Source organism: Daphnia magna, linkage group LG5 (genome assembly GCF_020631705.1).
Source record: "Daphnia magna isolate NIES linkage group LG5, ASM2063170v1.1, whole genome shotgun sequence".
Lineage (NCBI taxonomy): Eukaryota > Metazoa > Arthropoda > Branchiopoda > Diplostraca > Daphniidae > Daphnia > Daphnia magna.
In genome coordinates, this window is record NC_059186.1 from 6,852,968 (window position 1) to 6,876,039 (window position 23,072).

Genomic DNA, 23,072 nt, shown 5'->3' on the forward strand with positions numbered 1-23,072 from the left:
AAATTTTGAAGAAGGAAAATGGGGGCAGCCAACAGGAAGCTAGAGATGAAGGACAATAGAATCAATACACACAAAAAGCACTTGACACGACTTGACAAAGTTTGAGCCCCTGCACCGGGGATCGCCGGGGATGCAAAGGACCATTGTATAAAATGTAGTTATTGCTTAGAAATACTTCAAGTAGTTCATATGACCTTGCCGATTTTATAAGACAGATGCTCGGATTTTGTAAGAGAGAGAATCGTTTAGTGTCGATTTCTGCGAACAGAAACCAGATTATCACTAGGGATAAAGATATCCATTTGTTCTTCAAATGTGATTGTATAACCTTGCCGGAATACACGCGAACGTATGTAAATAGCTCCTCTCTATGACGAGTCGATGTCTTTACACGTGATGTATCTCTTCGACGTCCTTAGTCCGTGCCTTAGTCTGAGGATTTCCATTGTCTGATCAAAAAAAGAAAAAAACACTTCACTTACACTACTTATCTATATGAGTTTGTATTTGCCGTGTTTCACTTGAATTTAGAATTTTTTTTATTTATCCGTCAAATCCTGTTCTGTAGTAATGAAACAATAAATATAATGGCTGCATGTGCATACCCAGGAAAAAAGGTCTTGGCGACAGAGACCATTTGAACATAGAAGGCCTGAAAACGAAGGAACCAGTGGGTGACATGAGCGCCTATACAATTATAGATTAAAAAAAAAACATTTTCATATCCTCTGGTGAATAGCAGCAATATCCTTGACGGACATGGTGGCTAAATCAACCGATGGCGCACCTTGAATAAGAGAAACGGGAAGCTCCTGCCGGCTGGAAACTAGGGTATGCTTCTCATAAGCATGACCATCAGCCAATTCGATAGAAACAGGCACCGGGTCTGTACGGGCCGGAGCATCGTCATCAGTGGCAGTTGCAACGGTTTCGAAACTCGAATCCTCTATGTAAGACAATTCTTACGCAGAGACCGACGGTGTTGCACAGCAGGGCACGTGATCGATATTGCCATCTGCGTTTCCGCAAACCTTAATCGAACCAACTTCGTTGGATGCTTGTTGTTCCAGGGAGGCCCTTTCTGCTTTCTCCCTTGCTCTCTTGGCTAGTCTACGTTTACGTTGATAGGAGGCATCCCACAATGCCTTGTTCGGTTTCCTCTTTTGACCTCCAGGAGCGTCTGTGACTGCACCAGCAATTCCATCAACCAACTGCTCGCCTTGAGCAGGAAGAACATTAATGGAAGAACAAAAATTCGTTTATTTTAAAGTCTCGGAAAACAAAAACGTTATGGCCCTGCCTTTCTACACCATATGTATACCGTATAATAAAGTCGTAGTATAAACAACACCGAAAATAAATACAAAAATGAGAGTCGACTACCGAGGAGTTGTCAACTTAGGAAAATTCCTTGTACGCTTTGGTAAAATATGCCAGAACTCCGCAGTGATGTAGGGAAATGAAGGTCAGGAACGTCAAAAATATGCCAAAATTCCCGAAATTCCATGCACTTAAATCACGGATCGACAACTCCTCGTCGATGTCATTCTTTGCCTTAAAATCATCTATACGAATCCGCTGATCTAAGGAGAGTTCTTCATGCTCAACAGATGACACATTTCATTACTAGGCTATCTCCTATTTCCTTGATGCAAGGAGATTCCTTATCCAAAAAGACATACCTTAACATAACAGTCTCTCCTTTTTTTGAAGGTACATGATGGGGAGGGGATCTCTCGTTGAAGTAATATCATTGTCTGATACGATGCGTTAAAATGACAACCATATCTTTCGGTACTCGCAAGATTCTTATTAGTGAATTTATCGTCTGACAAGAAAATTTTGCTTTGAAGATGGTTTTACGTGTACTGACTATGTCATTCAAAGTTCGAACGAAAATATCGAAGCAAATAATAACATGTGATACTGAAACATAGATTTGATCATAAACTGTCGATAAAAAGTAAATGAAACAGTAACGAAAACTTCAGGACAGAAATATTATATAGGTTAGAATGGTTGTTCTAATGGTGGATGGTGGCTGTACTCCCACGATCCTTTCATGGAAAAGAAAATCAGTTATCCCAATTTACGAAATCTTATCCAGTTATCAACATTAGCAAGAAATTCTTGATTGTATTTCTCGACCCATTTAGTTTCCCACGAGTTTTTGCCATACATGAGATGGATTAGCGGTTCCATTCTTGATTGCTGGATGGGTAGGTAGCCTTTGCTAGGTAAATGGGCATCAAATCGATGCGTGAAGTTCTCTGGTGCTAAAGAATCAACTTCCGACCAGCAAGATCGATCAACGCGATAGAATCCTTCGTCAGATACCCTGTAAACAGTGTTTTCTCCATGTTTCTCTATCCATTCTGTAAAACGAACGGTGACCAGCTGTTGATCCATGAACCACCTTTCCTCGCCAACAATTACTGGACTTCTGGCCTGGTCACCGAACATTTCCTCGAGGTAATCCAGAATACTTTCAGTGTCAAAAGCCAACGAATGATTGGTGTTTATAACGTCTCGCCAAACAGCCACAGTAGCCCCAATGTTGCTCATTGGATACATAGTGTATGTTCTGTTGTTCATTGTGAAGTTTCCACAACATCCCCAGTGCAACAACATGACGTCCATGTTTGGGTCGGGTATGTAATGTTCTTTCCGCAATGGCCAAAGGTCTGCATCTGTAGTAATTAAGTAATCGTTTTCATTACCAGAGAACTCCTTCATATTGGCGACGAAAATTCTGGCTGCTTGGCTAAGCGTTTGGCGATATTCAAGTGGAGATTCAATGAAGATTGTAGTTCCTCGTCTTTCTTCCAGACGGGCCAAAATAAGTCTCAAAGCCGGATCATTTTCCCATTCGCACCGAGAGCCAATAATGAGGACAATAGATTTGTAACCTATTCGCTCCCAGGCTAGTGCAGTCAACGGCAGATTGTAGGCATAGTCGAACGAGCGATAACTTGCTCCGTTAGGAGTGGAGGCGCAAAAGACTGCATATTTGATAGGCTTTTCTCGCAAACTATTTCTAGCGCCAGCTATTGGTAATAAGCGTTCTTCTTCGAGGGCTTTTGAGCTACTGCTGACGTAGAAATACTTCAAACCATTTTGATGACTTAGCTGGGATACAAGTAAGAAGATGACACCCAAAGATATTACCGTGAAAAGCCGCCGGTATAATTTCAGTTTAACGTGTTCAACAAAACGCCTCATTTTGGTCAATCTGGTTTGTAATAGCAGAAGCCTTCTTTCTCGGTAAGTTTTGTAGGAATGCACCTTCTACGTTAGAAACAGACTACAATTCTGTGAGTAATACGCAAGACGGAGAGGGGTAGGGTGGAAAATATAGCCGTAGACTGAAGCGTCAGTGTTATGCACATTGAATGCTGTTTAAACAAGTAAACGAGCAAGACTGATAAGTTTTTGTTTTCACTCGTGCTTATATAGGTTTGACTGAAAACCACCCAAGGCTATATACTGTGGTATTTCCATTTTGTGGTGGAACAACTCTTTTTTTTTTTTTTTTTTTTTTATAGAAAACGCGTTCTTTTAACTTCCGCAAGTAATGGCCAATAAATCCGGATAAAAACACTCACTCAAGAAAAGTGCTAATTCTTGTTTTCCAAACAAAAACTTTCATACACAAGAGCTCCAATAAAAAGGGGCTATGAAGGCACCTTGGACAAAAACTTCTTCATCAATTGTTGTATTTATTCGGCAGACGATGCAGACTACTGTATCTCGCTACTTTCAGAAAGAGAGAAAAGGTCATTAAGGTTGCCTCCGACAAAAAGGTATAGGTGCAAATTCTATAAATGATTTTGAAACGTCTGTTTGCTGAGTAGACAATCGAAGCATAACTGCATTCATCCAAGGGTACTGTTGTTACTCAATAGCGTTTGCCAAGCCCTTTTTCAAACTTGCAATCAATGTAGCCTAATAAGCCCGTTGTTAGGACTTAAATCTCAGAAACCCATTTCAACGTCTATTCGACAGATGCTTTCGCAAGATTTGTGTGACAAAAAAATACATTTAACTATTGGACGATTATGTTGTATCTACCAGCACTTTGTGCTACTAGCGATTGGATAGCCTGATCTTTGAAAATAATTTTAAATATCAAACTATCGCCAACACTGATTTGAACAGCTGTTGGATTACTAAGGGACCACTAGGCGGTTGATCCTTTCGCGTTGGTAAGCATGCAAAGAGGCAATTAATTCTAACAGAAACGCAAATAAACACAATCCGATGCCGATGCCTAAAAGTAGAAAGGCACTTGATAGATCCAATAGGGAGAAGGGAATCATCCGCTCGTGAGGTTTGCTCTTCCCGACCATACATTTATCAACGTTGGGTGTGTACTGTTTTAACCAGTGGTCCAGTAGACCACTTTCCTGCAAATATTGCAAACTGCGAAAGAAAATTAGGAAATGGTGGTGGAATCGAAAACGGTTTAATAATTAATAACAACAAATTAATATATTTATACTCGTGATTGATGATCCAGTTGTGTTGACTACCCTTAGGTAAACCCATCGAGTAAGTTCGGATGTACGGAATGGGATCCGAGGAGGTCAAGCGGCATTTGGTGTGACTTTTCATGTCCATCGACATTAGGTATTTAACAGTTGGACGATTCTAATGTAGAAAGAAAAAACGATGCTACGCCAGATTCTCTTTTAAAACGTGGGAGTTTTAGTATTTACCGCGAAGTATACATTGCCACGCAGTAAAACATTGTTCATTCCTTCTAGACTTCCACTTTTGATGAGTAGCTGAGGGTTGTTACGCAATGAATTACCAATTATTTTAAATGGCCCAGAACTGGCTTCCTGTGATAACATAATTATTTAAAAATGTTGAACCTTCTGCTTTCCCTCTGCTTCGCAACCTACCATAAACATACGAGACATGTCCGATTCAAAATCAATCGTTAGCTGTGAATCACGACTAGCTGCCAATTCAGTAAGCGTGTTCACAATAGGAGTTAACTTTGGAACGGTCAAATAGGACATTAACGTGCTCGAGTAGGCATTCACCAAAACTACCATCGTCAGACACCACACTCCTGCTATTAGGCGTAACGGAAATTTTACCTTTGGAGATATGCTGTTACCTTTACGTGGGATAGAAAAAGAAAACAAAAAATATTTTCGTAATAGCACACTTAAGTCCGTGCAGGTACCTTGTCCGGTGATCACTGTGATAACGTAAATAGTGTGGTGATTAAAAGCGTTCATGAAATTCGTGGAGTTCCAACTTGTGCCCAATTGATGGTGATAATGAGTCAGTATGGCCATAAAAATAACAACAATACCAGTCGAACCAAAAAATAGCAACCAAACCTGGAAGATGAATTTAAAATCACATTCAAAAATTTAGTAAGGAGATTGGCTTTACCTCGTAGGAAAAGGGTCTTATATACGCAATAAGACGGCTCTCTTCTTTTGGCCATTGTTGTAACAGGTTGTAATCCTCTACGCGAAGAGTGATGGTAAAATCCAACTGCTGTAAGAGCGTCACCGAAGGGGCAAACGCATATGGTATAATATCGACTTCCTAAAGTATAAAGATTCACTGTGGATGTAGTAGAATAGTGAATACTCCCTTTTTAGAAGGGTATATAAACACGAACCCCATTGACAATTTGTTTGATGAGCGCAGGAATCAACCCATCCTTGACAATACCCGAAGTATTTGTAGGCACGTAGGTCAATCTTAAATTTGAGTAGAACCGTTTAGGTTAAGTAATTTTAAACGGGGAAAAACGATTCTTACTTCATACGAAAATGTTTAGAAATCCAAGTAACAATATCGTTGCAGACTCCAACATATGATGGAACTGATGAATGGTTCCCTAAAGGCGCTCTTGTGGCAAAAAGGCAAGGAGGATACTGTAAATCACGAACATGGTCAAATATGCTTCTAATTATGGAAAATTTTATTTGAGTATCAAATTAAACAAACGATATACGTTGAAAGCAGAAGCTCTCAAATCTAGGCCATAAAGTCGCCGTCTCTCTTCCTTTAGCACGTTAACTTGAACGTTTGAAGCGACTAACACCACACCTAGAGAAAGTGAAATAAATGCTATCTTTATAAAGGACCCCATCGCAAATATCGTACGTTTCACTTGCAAACGATCTAGAGAATGCAAGTGTTTTGCTTTGTCGTCGCCTTCTTATTCGAATTTTCTCGCAAATGCGACGTCAATAGCAGAATCCTATCCGTACCCCAGACGTGTTTCAACGCCAGAACTAGGTTCTGGTTGGTCCATCCGTCTAAATTGACAGGAAAATCGAAATCGAAAAGTTTACTGGCGATAGAGTTGGTTGAATCCAAGTGAACGGAATGCGTAACGAAACGAGTTACACGAGAATGCAAGTCAATGTGGCATGTGCATCCGGAAACAGTACTTCCAGACACTGCCTTTTGAAAAGTTTGGACCAATTGTCCTTGGATTCACATTGCTGTATTCTTGCCATTGATTTGGTAGATTCAATTGCGCATTGTGAATGTTTAAAAAAACAAAAAAAACAAAAAACAAAAACAAAGAACAACTAGGAGAACGCGAGATCTGTCTAGCCATTGACGTGGCAGAGAATGTTGTATTTTGCCATTCGCGTTTACGGCATTTGAATACGACGATGAGATGAAGCAGCAATGAACTAATTTTTGGAGGGAAATTAAGATAATAATAATAATAATAATAAAAAAAACCTTAGCCGAACTTTGGCAAAAATAGTTTAAAGCTGCACTTTCTAATAATCAGGAGATATTTCACAAGGATCACCGTTGGCCGGAATGAGCAAAGTGACGCGGCGACCATCTTCTGTAGTGATTTCAATTGCTTGTTGTACATCATCTGCGCCATCCTCTCCGACAATGGCTAGGACGCTTTCAGAATCATCAGTCTGTTCTGATTGTAGTTCGACATTTAATTGCTGCGATTCATCTTCATCCAGATGTACCATGGCAACATCGTTGTCCATCATTGATGAATACTCGATGTTACCATCTGATATCAGACCAGCCTCTTCCGAACCAATAGTCCTAATTACAAGCTGGGTTTGGTCGGCCGTCACGTAAAAGATGTGCTGTCCATCAGTCAGAGCAGAGACTGCATTTTCCGCTCCGTCTCCATCATTGGAGACGGGAGCAGATGCTGACGTGTCGCCCAATATAGCAACATCATCCATGGGTGGTTGGAGATTCTTGTGGATTTTCTTATGTTTCTGCAGATTAGATAGGTCCGAGAAAGACTTGCTGCAGATGTTGCACGCATAAGGCTTTTCGCCTTCGAAATCAATGTGGAAAGAATGGTGAATTCTTCGTTAGTCAGCTTATATTTTGCTATTTGTTTACCTGTGTGAAGACGAACATGCTTTTTGAGAGCCCACTGTTCAGTGAAAGTTCGTGGACAGACAGGGCAGGAGAACGGCTTTTCACCACGGTGTCGACGAAGGTGGCATTTCCATGAATCTTTATGAAGAAAATCTTTCCCACAGTACTCACATTTCCACGGTCGCTCTCCTGTATGTCTCTGAATCCATGCGGATAAAAAATGGCATTAACAAAAAAAGGTAAAACAGCTTATTATCATTTTCTTCACCTTCATGTGCAGTCGATGTTGCGATGATGTAGTGAAGCGTTTAGAGCAAACTTCACAGCTAAATGGTTTCTCTCCTGTATGGATCCGCATGTGCTCTTGGAGATTTCCCCCCTAAACCAACTATGCTGGTAGTATGATTTTTTTCTTATATGCATTATAGGCTCTGCCTAATACCTGAGAAAAGCTTTTGTCGCAGTATTTACATGTGTAGGGTTTTTCGCCGGTATGCCAACGAGTGTGTAGGATCAAAGAAGTTTTATGTGAAAATTTTGCATCACAAAAGGTGCACTGGTAAGGCTTTTCTTCGCTGTGTATATTGCTGTGGTTGTATAAGTTTGCCCGAGTCTTAAATGTTGCGCCGCAAACATCGCACACGAAAGGTCGATCATCTGAATGAACCAAACTGTGACGCTGCAGAAGCTGTTTGTGTTTAAAGCCTTTTTTGCAAATGGTGCAGACGTACGCACTTTTGCTGTGGGCCACCTATTACTCCCAACAAAGACGTGACAGTAAGGTAAGGACTACAAAGACCACACGTAATATAATAATACCTCTTTATGGTAAATCACTGAGCTAGGGTGTGAGAAGGTCTTGCCACATAAGTCGCATACATTACTATTTTCTGTAATGTGTTGGGTGACGATATGATTCGTTAAGGCCGATTGGAGGGGAAAAGTTTTTTCGCAAGACGCACACTTAAGTTCAACCTGTTGCTTCACAAATTTTTGGGGAAAAAAAAATGTTATTTAGAGCACACAACATGAAATCTGCAAAATCAAACCTCTGCTGACTCGTCTAGTTCGCGATCTGTCTCTTCCATAATTTGAACTTCCGAAATTCCTTCGCCTGTGTGTTGGACTTCTTTTTGGTGATTATTCAGCTCTTCCTTCGTTACAAACGACACTTTACAAGTCAAACATATGAATTGAGATTGTTCGTGCCGAGTACGAATATGGTGTGCAAAGTGACCAGAATGGAGAAATGATTTTCCGCAATACTCGCAGACGAAACGGCGTTTTTTTGGACGACCAACTTTGCTCTTCATCTTTACTTTAAACGCACTGTTTCGTATATAGCTGCGACTATCTTCAACTTCGCTTTCTTCCTGTACATCAATCATACTACTTTAGCCAATATTTAAAAAAAAAAAAAACATCTAAATGTAAAAAAAAGGCGACCCTGATATCCCAATCAAGATATAAGTGTTTATTCACCAAAATCATGCTCATGGCATTTTCTTCGTCGCTCCCTTTTTCAAGCTCATTTTGAGTTTCTCGATTCATTTGTAGCTCTACTTCCTCGTCTTCTTCTTCGACAAGATTTTCTTCGTTTTCTTCATCTGGCTCGATTACTCCTTCATCTTTCAAGATTGCTTCTAGTTCCTTACCCTGTACTTCGCCTGGGAATCTGATCGACAGTAAAAGGTTGCATGAATTAGAAATATGCTGTGAACAGAATGGTGTGTTACCTCTGCGGTAGACGTCGACGACGGCGCATGCCGGAAACGTCCCCAGTCGTCAGACGTTTCTCTTCTGCCTCTTTGAACATCAATTCTAAAGCCTTAAGAAAACGAATCGAGTTCCTATTATATGGATGGGTCACTTTTTCAGTCATAGATACAGTATTTTATGAATAAGATTGAAACTTTTTTTAAAGCTAGAAATGTAACTATCACGAGATGAAAAGTTTTGTTTTAAAACATGTGTTTCTTACTTGTTCGGGATCAACGATATCTTCAGGTGCTGGCTGCTCTTCATTGGTCTTTTGAGTATCACTCGTTATCAAAAATTCAAGTTCAACTTCCGTGGGTTTCGGCTTTCGAGGACGCCCCGGTTTTCGACGTGGTGCTTCTCTACCCTCTATGGCTAAACTGATTGTATGATTACAATCAAAGAATGAAACTCCTCCTGTTTTCACATTCAGAAAAAAAAAAATCCATCATCAATGTAAATGTTTTAAAAATCTAATTTTTTTACCAGGAATGTCAATATTCACATCTTCATAGTACACAGCTTTTTCCGAAAGTTTTTTTTCTTTTCTTTGTCTTTCTGTCTAAAACAAAGAAAATACAATTTTTTTATGCAAAAAAACCTATTGGATCTTTACCTCTTCTTTCCATAATTCACGTAACCTTCTTTGTCCAGCTATCAGCACATCAAAGAATGTTGAAATATCTATAATCGTTTGATTGCATGATTGACAGATGTGACGAGGTAGCTTTCCATCATCAAGGACCTAATATAATAAAATGAATCCATGCAAATTTTTGCTTTAAAAAACATTTTTTCATTCAAGAATTAACAACAACAGTTGATTATGATATCAATCTATCTATTTGCTCCAATGCTTGTCCAATCTATTTCAAACCATTCAAAGAAACATAAGACCCAATAAACCAACAAAATCTTTTCACAACTTTTTTTTCGTAATAAACCTACGTAATGAACATGAACCAGTAAGTACCCGGAACTTTTCTTTGAAGATTTAAAATAATGGCGCTTTCTGTAGTCGTTTTGTTCAATGAAAAGCCTATAAAAATTTCGAATTTGCGTAAGATATTTTGCTCACCTTTAGAGGCAAATATCGGTTAATAATAGTGTCCAATTGGTGAGATAAATTAGAGGATTCAAATATATTGAAACCATGGTCAAATTCTGCAGTGCAAAGACGACAAATGTTGGACTCTAGCAAGGGTGTCGCCATATTTGTTTAGATTTTCCTGCAGACACAACTATTCACAGCCATAAGGCATTCGTCGTTGATTGCTAGTAGGGTTCGGCCCTGACCCGACATACCCCGAAAACCTGCTAATGGGTTTCGATCGGGTGGAGTTCAACACGGAAAACCCGGCGCCTTCTTGTAAAATGGTGGTTTAAAATAGTTCCACTTAAAAAAAAGAGCTTTGATTTACTTACCAACTTACCAAACTTGCACGATAGCTGAAACAAACAAAATATACATACAATGTACAAATGAAAACATATTTATTATGTCTCGCGCCAGCACCTTCTGGTAGTAAGCCGGGTCTCAGGTAATCGGGTCCAAGCCATAAGTTGCGTATAGCTAAACAACTTAGTTTCAACTTTCAAGCAACAGTCTTTGAACGATCAACACTATTTTGCCTGAAAGGTGTAGAACCGTAGTGGGCTGTATCAAATGCAAGAGGTAATATCATCCAGGGCAAGATAATCCATTCCACGTTAAATTTTGAAGGAGAAACGTGCCGTCTAGCGTTGCTCTCACAGTGAGCTGCTTAATGCAATGTGTATAACATTTTCCTAATATATTTGCTCTGAAAAGTGTTTTGATAAAGAAATAAACATTTTATTTTTGGTAATAAATAAATAAGGTTTATTAACTCACCTTTTTATAAGCAATAATACATTCCTATAAGTCTTAAAGAACAGGTTCTATTAGAAATGCTGTGGCCATTACTCCGAATCAGTTAGGTTGCGCCAAAGTCAAGCAACGTGTGAGCAACCAGAGGTCTACCTGGTTGCTTCACTATGGTTATTTTCCCACTCAGAAAGTACTCGGTACTCTTTTGCGGAGAAAACTATTCGTTTTCCACCCGACGAGAGCGCCTTTTGCTGGTGTGTTGGTGTTCACTCCAATCAGAGAATGGTATGTAGCTAGATGGCGATCGCACCAGGCGGAAAATCACCCTTGCACTTCGCCCTAAAAACCTCGTTTTTTCATTTAGTTTCCTCCGAAAATAGGTACCCCCTTTTTTTAGAGGGAAAATAGTCATAGTGAAGCAACCAGGGGTTATGACTCTGGTTCCGCCAATTAGGGGTATTCTGCCGCTAAATTCTAAAGGCCTTTCCACTTCCGCCGAATAGGAACCTCTAAAATCAATTGAAATTTGCATTCCAAGAGAGATGATGATCCCTACTACCGACATACGTATTTAATATGCACCAGACTATTGCCTATGTATTTAACAGACAGAATTTTTTAAAGAAACAGCTAACAGAGTGAATGTAAAATAAAAATGTAAGATGTAAATTTTTTCCTTCTATGTGAAATATTTGGTTACCGAAGAGATATCAGCATCATTCTCCTGTATTGGAAGCTGTTTTTCAAGTTAATCGATGTCAAACAACAGTGTTTTAATTTACATATATGATCCCTTGCCTCACGGGAGCAATGAGAGCAATAGTATAATTCATTCTACCAGATGATCTAGTTTAATCCCATAGGGTTTAGATGGGGATTTCAAAATTCACGTCTAATCTTGCTGCCTTAGCTAATGAAACAATGCTGGACAGTTTCACTGCGAGTCTTGCAGCTTCATCAAGATTGTCACAGGGCAAGATCTTTAATCCAGAATTAGCAATAAGAACCTTTGCTTCATCAACATTAGTTCCCTAGAGGAAAAACAACAAACAAACCAAGAATTAGCCTTCCCAAACTGTTAACCATCGACATAATATCCATACCTGAAGCCGACATATAATAGGCGTTTTGATATTTAACTCGTTGGCTGCAATAATGATTCCTTCCGCAATGACGTCGCAACGCATAATGCCTCCAAAAATGTTGACCAAAATTGCATGAACTTTTGGATCGGCCGTGATAATTTTGAACGCTTCTTTAACTTGCGCTGACGTTGCACCGCCACCAACATCGAGAAAATTTGCTGGCTCTCCGCCATGCAATTTAATGATATCCATAGTTGCCATGGCAAGTCCAGCGCCATTTACTAAACAAGCAATGTCACCTACGAGAAAAAAGAATGCTAACCTGTTCGTCAAGCTATTCCAAACGATTTTCCGAATACCGTCGAGAGCTATGTAATTAAGGTTAAACTTGGCAGCTTCAACCTCCTGTAGATTTTCCTGGGTCCAATCTCGGTACGAAAACACGGTCGACTGTCTGAAATCGGCGTTATCATCAAACCGCATCTTTGCATCCAAGCACATAACTGAAAATGTTACTCAAAGTTACGGAATATCCGGCCTCATAAAACAATATTTCAGATTATACGTTTTCCGTTTTGATCCTCAGCTAAAGGATTGATCTCAATCATGGTAGCATCGTATTTGATGAATAAGTTATACAGTTTAATAAACATATCCGCAGCTTCTTCCCGTTTGGAATTCAAACCCAATTTATCAGCCACTAAGAGGGCCTGCTCTTTAGTAAGTCCTAAAAAAATATTAACTCTTGCAATGTTCCCTTAGATTTACACACAAGTGAGAAAAAAACAACAAAAAAACAACAAAAAAACCTTTAATTATGTCAACTGGTTCAGTGATAATAGCTTCAGGATTTTCATGGGCCACTTCTTCAATATTCATGCCACCATGTGTGGATGCAATGAGTACTGGTCCCTGTTTAAAAAAAAAATTTTTAAATAGCAACCTCATTAAATCTAAAGATATACTTACACCATAAGCACGTTCCAGCATTATGGTGAAATAGTATTCTCTTCTCTGATACTTCCGTTCAGTAACCATAACAGAGTTGCAAATCCTACCCTTCTCACCAGTTTGCTTGGTAATGAGCAGGTCACCAAGCATTTTTGAAGCTATATCTCCTGCTTCTTCAGGCCTGAATAAATTTTCAATGATTAAAACAATTGGACAGATGTAAAGTTCACACTTACGAAAAGACGGTTTTGACTCCACCTTTAAGGCCACCTTTGAAATATCCTTTTCCTCTTCCTCCTGTCAATACTTGAGCTTTAACCACTACATCAAGGCAATCTAGCTCTTCAACTATCTTCTGAGCCTCCTCTTTGGATGTAGCTACTCCAAACTTTGGTACTGCAATTCCTTCTTGTTGAAGCAGGGTATAGCTGACATATTCATGAACATTTAGATGTCGTCGTTGTTCGAATGCCGATGATGCTTTAGCATACGAAGTGGTAGCACGCAAGATCTTAAAAAATATCAGTACAATGAAGTTAGCTCTTCTTTCTTTTAAAACCCATTTCCCCAAGATAGCTTGTACATGGAAACTGTATGTCTTAATTATTGTTTTCCTAACCCTAGGTAATTCGATATAGCGTTAAAATAATGATAAAGCAGTACCCGTCCAGATTGTAAAGACTTTTCCGCAGCAACAGCGAATCTTTGCAAAAGTGTAGCCATTTTTTCTAGTCGTTTTTCCTATCTGATGGTAGACGACAAACACCCATGGATTCGTGATGCTAAACAGTGGATAAACAGCTGCTTGCTAGGCCTGGAACTGCTATTTTTAAGCTGGTCTCCGCCGGTTCAAACTAGCGCTCGGTCCCGCGCCAATCGGGGAGCTTTTTAGTCGATCCGGTGCGGGGATAATCTTAATCGGGGAAGTGATTTCGGTGCTCGGTGCGGTGATATCGGTGATCGGTGCCTTCCCCGATTATCAATGAATAGTGATCTTAATTGGCAGTTGCCCTGCGGCGAACAAGAACAAAATGCGACCCTAATCACGTGATTCTCGTTGGGCTATCAGAACGCAAGGTCACTGGTAAGACTAACCCCCTATGGCTGGGGGTTAGTCACAGCCGAAAAAAGAAATCCCCGCACCGAACTTCCCCGATTCAGTTTTATCGGGGAAGCTTAGCGGTGTCCCCGATAAGAATGTGATCGGGGCCGAGCCCTAGTTCAAACCCTCAACCATAGACAAAGAGCACTGGTTCGTTGTCTCCATAAGAGGAATAACACGGGCAACTGTCCCCAAAATTTTCAATACCCTTCCTCCGTTTTCTGGGTGCTATGACTGCTGATCCTGCCATCCAGTGAGGCTTTTAATCCCTAACTTTGCTTTTCAGTACAGCTTGCAGCTTCTTTGTAACCGCCAATCCGCCATTGTTTGCATAAGTTTGTGGCGTCATTATGGTACAATCTATGATGTATTTTGAAAATGGCGTTGAAACAAAATAAGAAGATTCGTGGTTCATACGGTTTCATTTGTGGCGTAATCGACGATAAAGAAAACCCGGACGGAAATAGATTTGGGCGTTTTTTACCTACCGACAAGAGGTATTTGGAGTGGAAAAAAGTAATACCTAAGCCGGGATTAAAGATTGGCTTACCCATTTGTGGTCGGTATTTTGATGTCAATGATATTGTGAAAGGTAGAGAAATAGGCGGAACCATACCCAACCATTTAAGATATGGAAACTAAAAGACTTAGCAGTACCAAAATGCTCTACTTCTGCCAGTGTCAATAAACGAAACCCATTTGCTGATTGCAACAAGGAAAAACAACAAGGTAACTAATTCTATAATGTAAAGTTATATTTTTATTGGTTTTATTTTTCATAGTGAAGCTAGGTAAGAGCAGCATGGCAGTACAGGGTGTTTGCACTATTGGCAAATCATTCCCTGCCACTTCCGATCGGAGTGACTGTAGCTACAGATGCTGGTTGCTTCCCAATGCATCAATAGCAAACTGATCATGTTAAGCATCAGTCTGTGTCTGTCAAAACATCTCACATGACATTATGTGAGCATGAAGTCCCTGTTGACAACGGTGAGCAACTTGCTTGAAAATTGGGTCATTGTTGTGATGATTGGTAAATTTTTATTGAATGTCAACGTTGAATGTTTTCTTTTTCTAGTGATGCCTGATGAGACCACCACTGTGGTAGTAAACAATGTTTGTGCCATGGAGATAACATTACCATCCAGTTCTGTTATGGCGGACTCTATAGCCACAGATATTGATGGCTGCCTAACTTACTGCGAGCCAACTGTCAATGTTTCTCAGCACCAGTCCATGTCTGGCGACACTTCTATGTTATATGAGCACAGGTTGCCTGTTCAAAAGGTGAGCAACTTTTGTGATAGCTATATTTCATTTCTAATTATTTTTTACTTACCTTTAGCACAAACAATCAGTTTTGACTTTACTTCCTTAACACATATTGTTAAGCTACCCGAAAACTGGCGTTGGGACATAAAAAAACATATGACATATTCAATCATACTACTAAACAACACATTTTTAAAGTAATCACGTATATTGATATATTGACTATTATGAAGTAGAATATTTTTGAATGTTTCAGATGTATTGTATGATATGTTTTATTCATGTAATAGTTTGCAATTACAAAGCTATAACAAAAATTTCTAATGCCGGGATTATTGTCATTAATTTATTTATTATACACATTATAAACCATAAGAAGCTGTCTACCGTTGTTTAAACCTAAACCAAGTAAGTTAATACATTGGAAATTAATAAAATTGGAAAAATTAATACATGGGAAAATTATACATAGAAAACCCATTCTATTTTAATTGCAAAGAAATTTGTGTAACGCTTGGTTAGCCTACTTACTAATACCAGTGCCTCTGATTAAAACAATGATGATTGTTTTAATTGTCTGGAAAAGACGAACTTGTTTGTATCAGAAGTAGTAATTAACTGCAAGTTCAAGACTTGTAATATTTTTATTTTCTTCGTTTTCCCCATGTAGTACAACACATTATCCGCTAGAGGCACTACGATCAGATGTAGTTTTGGGGTCAGTAGGGATAGGGCCAAAATGATAGGAGACAACGAACCAGTGCTCATTATCTGTGCCTCAACGCTCCAATCAGCTGACTAATTTGCAGTGTTCTGTCGAATAAAACTTTCGAATAAAATTTCGAATAGGGCTTTTTTAGAAAGCGAAAATCTGACTTTCAGAAATCTGGCAACGCATGCGTTTTGTAGTCGTTTTCCGTTTACATGGCAAAGGCCATAAGAAATTTAAGTGTCTTTAACAAAATATAAGTAACTCGTTGAATTCGCAATATTTCTTCACAAGAATTCCACAGTGCTCTAGGTAAGATATCGGTCGTTAATTTCATGTATAGTTTACTCGGACTAAAAAATTATTAAGGGCTGAAAATTTAAATATGACCCTACGTTGCACGTTCTCCACAAATGCGAAAATCTCATTTGTGTCGAAGTTGGTCTGCTGCGGCTGCAGCGTCTTATGGAGAAACCAACTTCTTCATGTTAAAAAATAAGTTTTCATCAATATAATTAAGATTTTCCCCCTTTTCTTCCTAGCAGTGGGTACCCTATTCATTTTTTCATTTCCCAATTTTTTTTCTAGCTCTAGTTCTATCTGGTTTATTTTTATTTAGCTATTGTTTGTGAATGGTTTGTTGTTCATCCCCTTGTAGCAGACGAATTTCTGGCAGCAAACGAAATTCTTCAGCTAAAAGAGACGAGCAACTTAAAGCCACCCCGAACTGTGGTGACAGTTCGGACAGGTCACTTAACTAGGGTTTAAGTGAATAATTAGTAAAACTATTTCTATATTTACGGTTATTTATGCATTGTGATCTTAATCTAAAAAGGGGTTGAATGTTCTGGCGCGTGCGGTGCAGGTGCATGAATATTCTAGGCGTGGAAACAGGTAAGAAGATGTTCGAGGAGTTTCCGGCTAGACGAGGGTGCTCCCGTGTTAGTCGGCTGATGTAAGAATATGTCTTCGGGCGGTGTAGGTGTCTTTTGGGGAGTCGATGGGAAAAAGGTCTATTCTGTTGCTGCTTGCAGTCATATGGTAGGTTCCTGTGGAGGCTGTGTGACGAGGGATGTGGGGGAGATAAAGTGAAGAAGCCATGCTTGCAGAATGGGAATTCTGTTACAGTGGTCTTGATGTCCCGAACGTACAACCCGAAGACGTTGGTGTATTGATTGGACTCGACGTAGCAGAGGCCCACGACCACAAAGGGGGGGGGGAGTTAGTCAAGAAATTCTGGCAGCTGGAGGCGAAAGTCATAGACATGGATCAGCCTGTTCTCTCTGAAGACGATATACGTGGAAAACGTATCCTTGAGTCAACAGTAAAAAATGTTGGTAATCGGTATCAAGTCGGCCTAATGTGGAAAACCGACAACGTAAACCTTCCGGACAACCGGGCAACTGCATTGAAGAGACTTTATTCTCTGCAGAGGCGATTTCATCGGAAGTATGATGCAGTTGTTAAGGAGTACATCGGCCTGGATCACGCCAGGATCCTCATGAGCGAAGAGTTGCGGAAGGAATCAAGTAAAACGTGGTATTTACCGTACCACTGGGTCATAAGCCCATCCAGCTCTACGACCAAAGTTCGAGTTGTATTCGACGGAGCCGCCGAGTATGGAAGAACTTCCATCAACCAGAACCTGTTACGTGGACCCAATCTTTTCGTGAACCTGCTCGGTGTCCTACTACGCTTCCGAAGGAACCTAGTACCGGTCGGCGCGGACATTGAGAAGATGTTTCACCAGGTGAAGGTCCTAGTAGAAGATCAGGCGGCCTACCGTTTGTCTACCGGACGCCTGGCAGTAATCAAGCACCGTTAACGTACCAAATGACAGTCCACGTCTTTGGATCAGTATCTTCCCCAACGACCTGTATCTTCGCCCTCAACCGGACTGCCGACGATCATCGTGACCAGCATCCAGAGACAATAGATAGCGTCCGAAGAAACTTCTACGCCGACAACTACCTCGACTCCTTCGATTCCGAAGACGGGGCAGTAAAACGGGTCCACCAAAGGAAGAAACTCTTACAACTTGGTGGTTTCAACCTAACAAAGTGGACGTCCTCATCAAGGAAGGTGATATGGGCTCTACGTGAGTTTGGTCTGGCCTCACCAACACTGGACCTTGATCTGAAAAAGTTGCCCATCGAGCGAACACTTGGAGTAATGTGGAACGGGGACACGGATGTGCTAACGTTCAAGATACGAAAGCAGCCCAGCCATGACGTTCTCACCAAAAGGAGTTTCCTTAGTATTGTATCAAGTGTCTACAACCCGTTGGGACTCGTTGCTCCTGTTGTTTTCTTGATGAAGTCTCTTCTTCAAGACATTTGGACATACGAGAAATGAATCGGCTGGGATGACCCTATATCCCCGAGGAATTAGGCCAACGTTTCCACTATTGGTACGAGCATCTGGAGAACCTGGAGTTGCTGAAGGTGCCAAGATGTTTTCGACATCAACGTGTTCGTTGGACGCAGCAGCATCTGCATGTATTAACGGATGCAAGCATAAAAGGATTGGGAGCTGTTTCGTATTTACGCTTCGTCTTCGAGGACCAGTCGATCACCGTATCCTTCGTCAGGGCTAAAACCCACGTAAAACCAGTAAAAGGCCTCACGATCCCCATATTGGAGTTGCAAGCTGCTGTAGAAGGCTTAAACATCGCTCTAGTCATCTGTCGGGAGCTCGAAATCGACCTACGTGAAGTTACCTTCCACACCGACTCTCAAACTGTATTATGGTGGATCCATTCCCGCACCATCCGATTTGAAACTTTCGTAAACAATCGTATTGGCAGGATCCTCAGAAACACGAATCGAAGACAATGGCGTCACGTTTCTGGAGTTAACAATCCCGTGGACTTGTGTAGTCGTGGCATCGACCCAAAGAACGTCGACGAGTTGGTGAAATTCCACGAGGGTTCATCATTCCTGAAACTCGATCCGTCGGAGTGGGATACTTGGGAAGAGATCAAGTTGGCGGCCTTAACACTCTGCATTAAACGCGCATAAGAACTGGCATTCGGAGAAGAAATCCATGCCCTAAAGAAAAAACTGGAGTTGCCTCTGAAATCAAATCTACACACTTTCAGTCCTTTTCTGGATGAAGTAGGACAACTACGTGTAGGCGGACGTATACTGCAGACTCCAGTTGATTATTCCATAAAGCATCCCATTCTGCTTCTAGCCGATCAACTCGTGACGCATCGGATTGTATGGGAGTATTGTACGCGGAACGTTCACATCAAGTCTGAAAGATTGCTGACGGATTTACGTACACGTTACTGGATAATCTCTGGACGCAAATTCATCAAATCAGTTGTCAACACCTGCTGGCCTTGCAAGCGTAGGTCATCGAAGCCCATTCCACCAGTCATGGCATCATTACCAGTACAGTATCTTCGCCAAAAAAGAGGCCCTCCCCCCCCCCCGGTAGCCCAAAAAATAAAAATTCCTTGTGAACGCTAGATGGCATTGTTTTTCATTGCACAATACAAACAAAAGGGGCCGTGCACATACTGCGTCACGCGTTTTTTCCCCTTTTTTAACCCCCTCCCCCCCTTTGCCATACTCCGTAACAAATGGTTGCACTCCCCTCCTTATATTACGTCACAATTGGCTTGACCCCCCCACCCAAATAAAAAATATATCGTGTTCGTTTTTTCTTTATTGAGAAAAATTTCTCCAGTTAACAGAAGTGGCTGATCAACTTCAAGTCTCGGTTTCCCAGGCTTATTCCGTATACTCAAAACAGTTTGGATTTCAGGATTTGTTTCACAAAGTTTTGCCAACTTGATTTTTTTTGATTCTAGGGATTTCTTGGCCCTATTTTGATTATCTATTTTTCTTTTGAGCAATTGTTCTAACTCCTTCTTCTTTGTCTTTTTTTCTCTTAGTTCCGATTCTTGTTCTTTTGTGATGAATCCATTGGCTTTTCTATTAAAAAGACCCACAAGATCGGAGTTGATTATTGAAATTTGAGTTTTTATTTGCTCTTGAGCTGGTTTGGGCTTTATAACTGAAGGAATTGCATTTTGTACTGCTTTGGTCGAAGTTGCAGTCTCAGGAATATCTTCACCGGCAATTTCGTGCTCAAGAAACTGATCTGAATCTGGCATGAACTCCAGAGCAATTGGTTCGACCGTTATAATGTGGTGTTCAATTGCGAATCATTTAACACATTTTGGACATTATTTTCCGTGCTTGTCAAGGCATTTTGCTTCGACCATAAATTCAATAACCTTCCTTTTTTCTTTAAAGAAACCGAATTCCATTTTTTAAAAAGGGAATCGACTTTCAGTTCCAACTTCTCATTTTCATTTTTTATCTCTTTCCAAATTAAAACCACCTCCTTCTGACAATCTTGTCTTTTTTTTTCTGAAAATGCCCTTGTATACGCTTCAAACAGGGAAGCAAATAATTTGTTTTTGTCCATTTTATGGGATCAATAAAAATTTCGTTCAGATTCTAACTACTGATTGTAAAAGCAACGTGTCTGGACTAATTTTTTTTTTGAAAATAAATTGTCCACCAGAGGGCAGTGGCGATTGTCAAGTGACGTCATTTTTTCAAGGACCCCCCCTCCCCCCATGTCACACCGCGTCACACTTTCATTACCCCCTTCCCCCCCCCTCTTCGGGTGACGTAGTATGTGCACGGCCCCAAAAAAGCATGCAATATTTTTTTTGTTTGTTTTGACTGCTAATGCGAGACGGTTCCCATGATTTCAATATTTTTTGCTGCGAGCAAAATATGAAAAACGGAGAATTTGAGAAAAAAGTCGGGGAAAGGCTAACCTCTGAATTGTTACCTTTCCCCCACCCCAACTTTTTTCTCAAGTTTTCCGTTTTCCATATTTTCTCGCAACATAAAACTTATTGGTGACAGAAGAATAAAATTATAGCATTTTTTTGTCATTGAAAGCGCTAGTTTTTCACGATAAGCGTGTTTTTCAGTAAGATTTGGCCAAGTGGTCTGTGCATGGGCAAAAACGTCTTCTTTGTTTCGGGAATCTTTCACGTCGAATTCACGCACAATATCCCCCCACACGTTTTCAATGGGATTGAAATCAAGCGAGCAGGCAGGCCACGGGAGAACCTCGATCCTTGGATGGGAAGCAAACCAAGCTTTTATTACCCTTGCTCTTTGGATCGGGGAATTCTCTTGAATGAAAGGAATGGTTTCTTCCGGCCCATAAGTTTCATTGATCCAGGGCAGGAAATTGTTCTCTAGGATCTCAAGATATTTTAGTTTTTGTAAATCTGCCTTCTATCGAAACTAGTGGGCAAGACCCAGCGGCAGAAAAACAGCCCCAAACAGGCATTGTCTTGCGTCCACTTCTATTAATTGTCTGGATATGCTCCCGTTGAAATCTTGTTCCCTTTTTCCGGTTGACGAACACTCTACCGTATTCGTCAGACCTTATAGAAGTAGTGAAATTTTGTAAGATAACATTGCCGTAACGTAATTTTAATATTATTTATACCCGAAAGTTTTTTCATCAGAGAAAACAACCTTTGACCAATACACAGGGTCCTTAGGGGTCATTCACAAAATACGTAACGCGAAAGGGGGGAGGGGTCGTTGGTTTTGTTACGCTTTGTTACAAGGGGGGAGGGGGGTTTCATAAAATGTTACGTACCAGAACAATTATTTCGTGGAACTTTTAATTTCGGCAGAAAAAGAAAAAAAAAATGCTGTTTAGCTTCTTTTTTTGTTGTTGTCATGACAACTGTTGTCTGCTAAATGGTATTTTCTCCATTGCAGTCATTTTCTCTCAATTATATGATTCTGGTTTTGGAGGGGGGGTTTGAACATTTGTTACGTATTTTTAGGAGGGGGGGTAGTAAACTTTGTTACGGACCGTTACAAGGGGGGAGGGGGGAGTCAAAAATTGACCAAAAATGCGTTACGTATTTTGTGAACGGCCCCTTATTAATAAACACCGCCGCGAAAATAAAACGATTTTCCGTGTTTCGCTGCGTTTCAGGATTTATCACCCGTAGGGCCAGTTAACTGCTGGCGCAGATTGTCAGTCGGGATTTACGGGGGTGAGCCTGCCAGACTGGTATGATCTTTGCGCGGTTAACTTTTGTCTAGTGCCGTAGCACGATTCAGGAACCACAGCTGTCGCCTTTATCGGGCTATGGCTTGAGGTCCTTGGAATTGCTTTTCACCGTGTCGGGCTAAAACAATGACGAGAGTCTGTTGGGCCTTATCGGGCTCAACAGAGGATGCTGCCGCTAGAGTCTTACTCTTCGCGGTGATGTCTGGATCCCGGGTCTGCTTCGGTCGTCTCTGGTCGCGGGCTGGCTCGGCAACGGGGCTGACGGCTGACAGGCTTGGGAGAACGGCGACGGCGGGGATCCTTGACCTTACTGTGGAAAATCAGGGGGTTAAATGAACAAGAACGGACAACTTGACACTACAGTTCGGTGGAGAAAAGTGAGTGTATTTTCACGGCTGAACAGCCCCTTTTATACATGAGAAAAACTACACCGTTGTCTGATTTCTTCGAGCGTCCGATCCCGGAATAGAGGGCACCAGTTGCTGATGATGTTCCCTGCCGGTTATCGATTGGTAACCTTCCCAATAACCCTGCGGGAACTGAACCTATACTCTGGTAGGATGAACTCTGCAGGCTCCGCCTCAATGAGTTCAACCCTAACGTCGTTCCTTTCACATTCAACAGGTGTCTCCATATATATGAAAAAGCGCTCAGACAGTTCCGATGTCACTTTTTTGCGTTCCAGCTTCTCAACTACGGCTCTTGCGAGCCGTAGGCCGTCTTATGTCGTTTGCCTCCGGTCATCGACTTCCTTATCCTAGGTGGTGTGGCGATCCACTGAGGATGACTCGGCTGAGTCTAGCCTGCTTCGGCCAAAGGGTTATCACCCGGACGAGGGCTGTGAGCTTCGTCCGTCGGAATTTCCGACACTGCGTGAGATCGCACTTTTTTGCGGCCACGCAAGCAATAATGCCA

The 23,072-nt window shown here is 40.9% G+C and overlaps 4 protein-coding genes across 9 annotated transcripts; all 4 read right to left on the reverse strand.

Moving 5' to 3' along the window:
• Window positions 1–2,053: 2,053 nt before the first annotated feature.
• Window positions 2,054–3,429, reverse strand: LOC116923556. Its single transcript, XM_032930052.2, has one exon. The coding sequence runs from the start codon at window positions 3,220–3,222 to the stop codon at window positions 2,080–2,082; it is 1,143 nt and encodes a 380-aa protein (XP_032785943.2). The 5' UTR covers window positions 3,223–3,429; the 3' UTR covers window positions 2,054–2,079.
• Window positions 3,430–3,699: 270 nt separating this feature from the next.
• LOC116923548 (ionotropic receptor 93a) lies at window positions 3,700–6,147 on the reverse strand. The gene is made up of 9 exons (XM_032930043.2): window positions 5,987–6,147; window positions 5,791–5,906; window positions 5,648–5,729; window positions 5,413–5,571; window positions 5,198–5,357; window positions 4,908–5,128; window positions 4,719–4,844; window positions 4,502–4,650; window positions 3,700–4,422 (listed from the first exon to the last, which is right to left on the reverse strand). Exons 1-9 carry the CDS (start codon window positions 6,122–6,124, stop codon window positions 4,170–4,172), a joined length of 1,404 nt encoding a protein of 467 aa, XP_032785934.1. The 5' UTR covers window positions 6,125–6,147; the 3' UTR covers window positions 3,700–4,169.
• Window positions 6,148–6,588: 441 nt separating this feature from the next.
• Window positions 6,589–10,912, reverse strand: LOC116923530 (zinc finger protein 436). Of its 6 annotated transcripts, XM_045173902.1 has the most exons (14): window positions 10,631–10,912; window positions 10,540–10,563; window positions 10,193–10,477; window positions 9,731–9,859; window positions 9,601–9,676; window positions 9,338–9,531; window positions 9,093–9,184; window positions 8,839–9,031; window positions 8,406–8,729; window positions 8,176–8,337; window positions 7,799–8,107; window positions 7,625–7,735; window positions 7,378–7,555; window positions 6,589–7,309 (listed from the first exon to the last, which is right to left on the reverse strand). In XM_045173902.1, the coding sequence occupies exons 3-14, from the start codon at window positions 10,325–10,327 to the stop codon at window positions 6,774–6,776; spliced, it is 2,439 nt and encodes an 812-aa protein (XP_045029837.1). In that variant the 5' UTR covers window positions 10,328–10,477; window positions 10,540–10,563; window positions 10,631–10,912; the 3' UTR covers window positions 6,589–6,773. The 6 variants fall into 6 exon arrangements, with proteins under 6 accessions (XP_045029837.1, XP_045029836.1, XP_045029835.1 ...); XM_045173901.1 differs by lacking the exon at window positions 10,540–10,563 and having other exon boundaries at window positions 10,193–10,510; window positions 10,588–10,912; XM_045173900.1 differs by having other exon boundaries at window positions 10,540–10,912.
• Window positions 10,913–11,673: 761 nt separating this feature from the next.
• Window positions 11,674–13,824, reverse strand: LOC116923549 (succinate--CoA ligase [ADP-forming] subunit beta, mitochondrial). The gene is made up of 8 exons (XM_032930044.2): window positions 13,663–13,824; window positions 13,236–13,510; window positions 13,018–13,180; window positions 12,858–12,960; window positions 12,614–12,775; window positions 12,408–12,551; window positions 12,067–12,347; window positions 11,674–11,994 (listed from the first exon to the last, which is right to left on the reverse strand). Exons 1-8 carry the CDS (start codon window positions 13,720–13,722, stop codon window positions 11,830–11,832), a joined length of 1,353 nt encoding a protein of 450 aa, XP_032785935.2. The 5' UTR covers window positions 13,723–13,824; the 3' UTR covers window positions 11,674–11,829.
• Window positions 13,825–23,072: the final 9,248 nt, after the last annotated feature.

What these genes read in the sequence shown, in the direction of transcription:
- LOC116923549 (XM_032930044.2), bottom strand. Translation starts at nt 13,722, where the DNA reads ATGGCTACACTTTTGCAAAGATTCGCTGTTGCTGCGGAAAAGTCTTTA. An exon ending in AGTCTTTACAATCTGGACGG is followed by an intron (nt 13,511 to 13,662) that starts GTACTGCTTTAT and finishes ATATTTTTTAAG; the next exon opens with ATCTTGCGTGCTACCACTTC. An exon ending in TAATTACATAGCTCTCGACG is followed by an intron (nt 12,348 to 12,407) that starts GTATTCGGAAAA and finishes TTTTTCTCGTAG; the next exon opens with GTGACATTGCTTGTTTAGTA.
- LOC116923556 (XM_032930052.2), bottom strand. Translation starts at nt 3,222, where the DNA reads ATGAGGCGTTTTGTTGAACACGTTAAACTGAAATTATACCGGCGGCTT.
- LOC116923530 (XM_045173902.1), bottom strand. Translation starts at nt 10,327, where the DNA reads ATGGCGACACCCTTGCTAGAGTCCAACATTTGTCGTCTTTGCACTGCA. An exon ending in ACCGATATTTGCCTCTAAAG is followed by an intron (nt 9,860 to 10,192) that starts GTGAGCAAAATA and finishes TTATTATATTAG; the next exon opens with GTCCTTGATGATGGAAAGCT. An exon ending in GCGACAAAAGCTTTTCTCAG is followed by an intron (nt 7,736 to 7,798) that starts GTATTAGGCAGA and finishes TAGTTGGTTTAG; the next exon opens with GGGGGAAATCTCCAAGAGCA.
- LOC116923548 (XM_032930043.2), bottom strand. Translation starts at nt 6,124, where the DNA reads ATGGGGTCCTTTATAAAGATAGCATTTATTTCACTTTCTCTAGGTGTG. An exon ending in TCTAAACATTTTCGTATGAA is followed by an intron (nt 5,730 to 5,790) that starts GTAAGAATCGTT and finishes CTCAAATTTAAG; the next exon opens with ATTGACCTACGTGCCTACAA. An exon ending in TAAGACCCTTTTCCTACGAG is followed by an intron (nt 5,358 to 5,412) that starts GTAAAGCCAATC and finishes TTCATCTTCCAG; the next exon opens with GTTTGGTTGCTATTTTTTGG.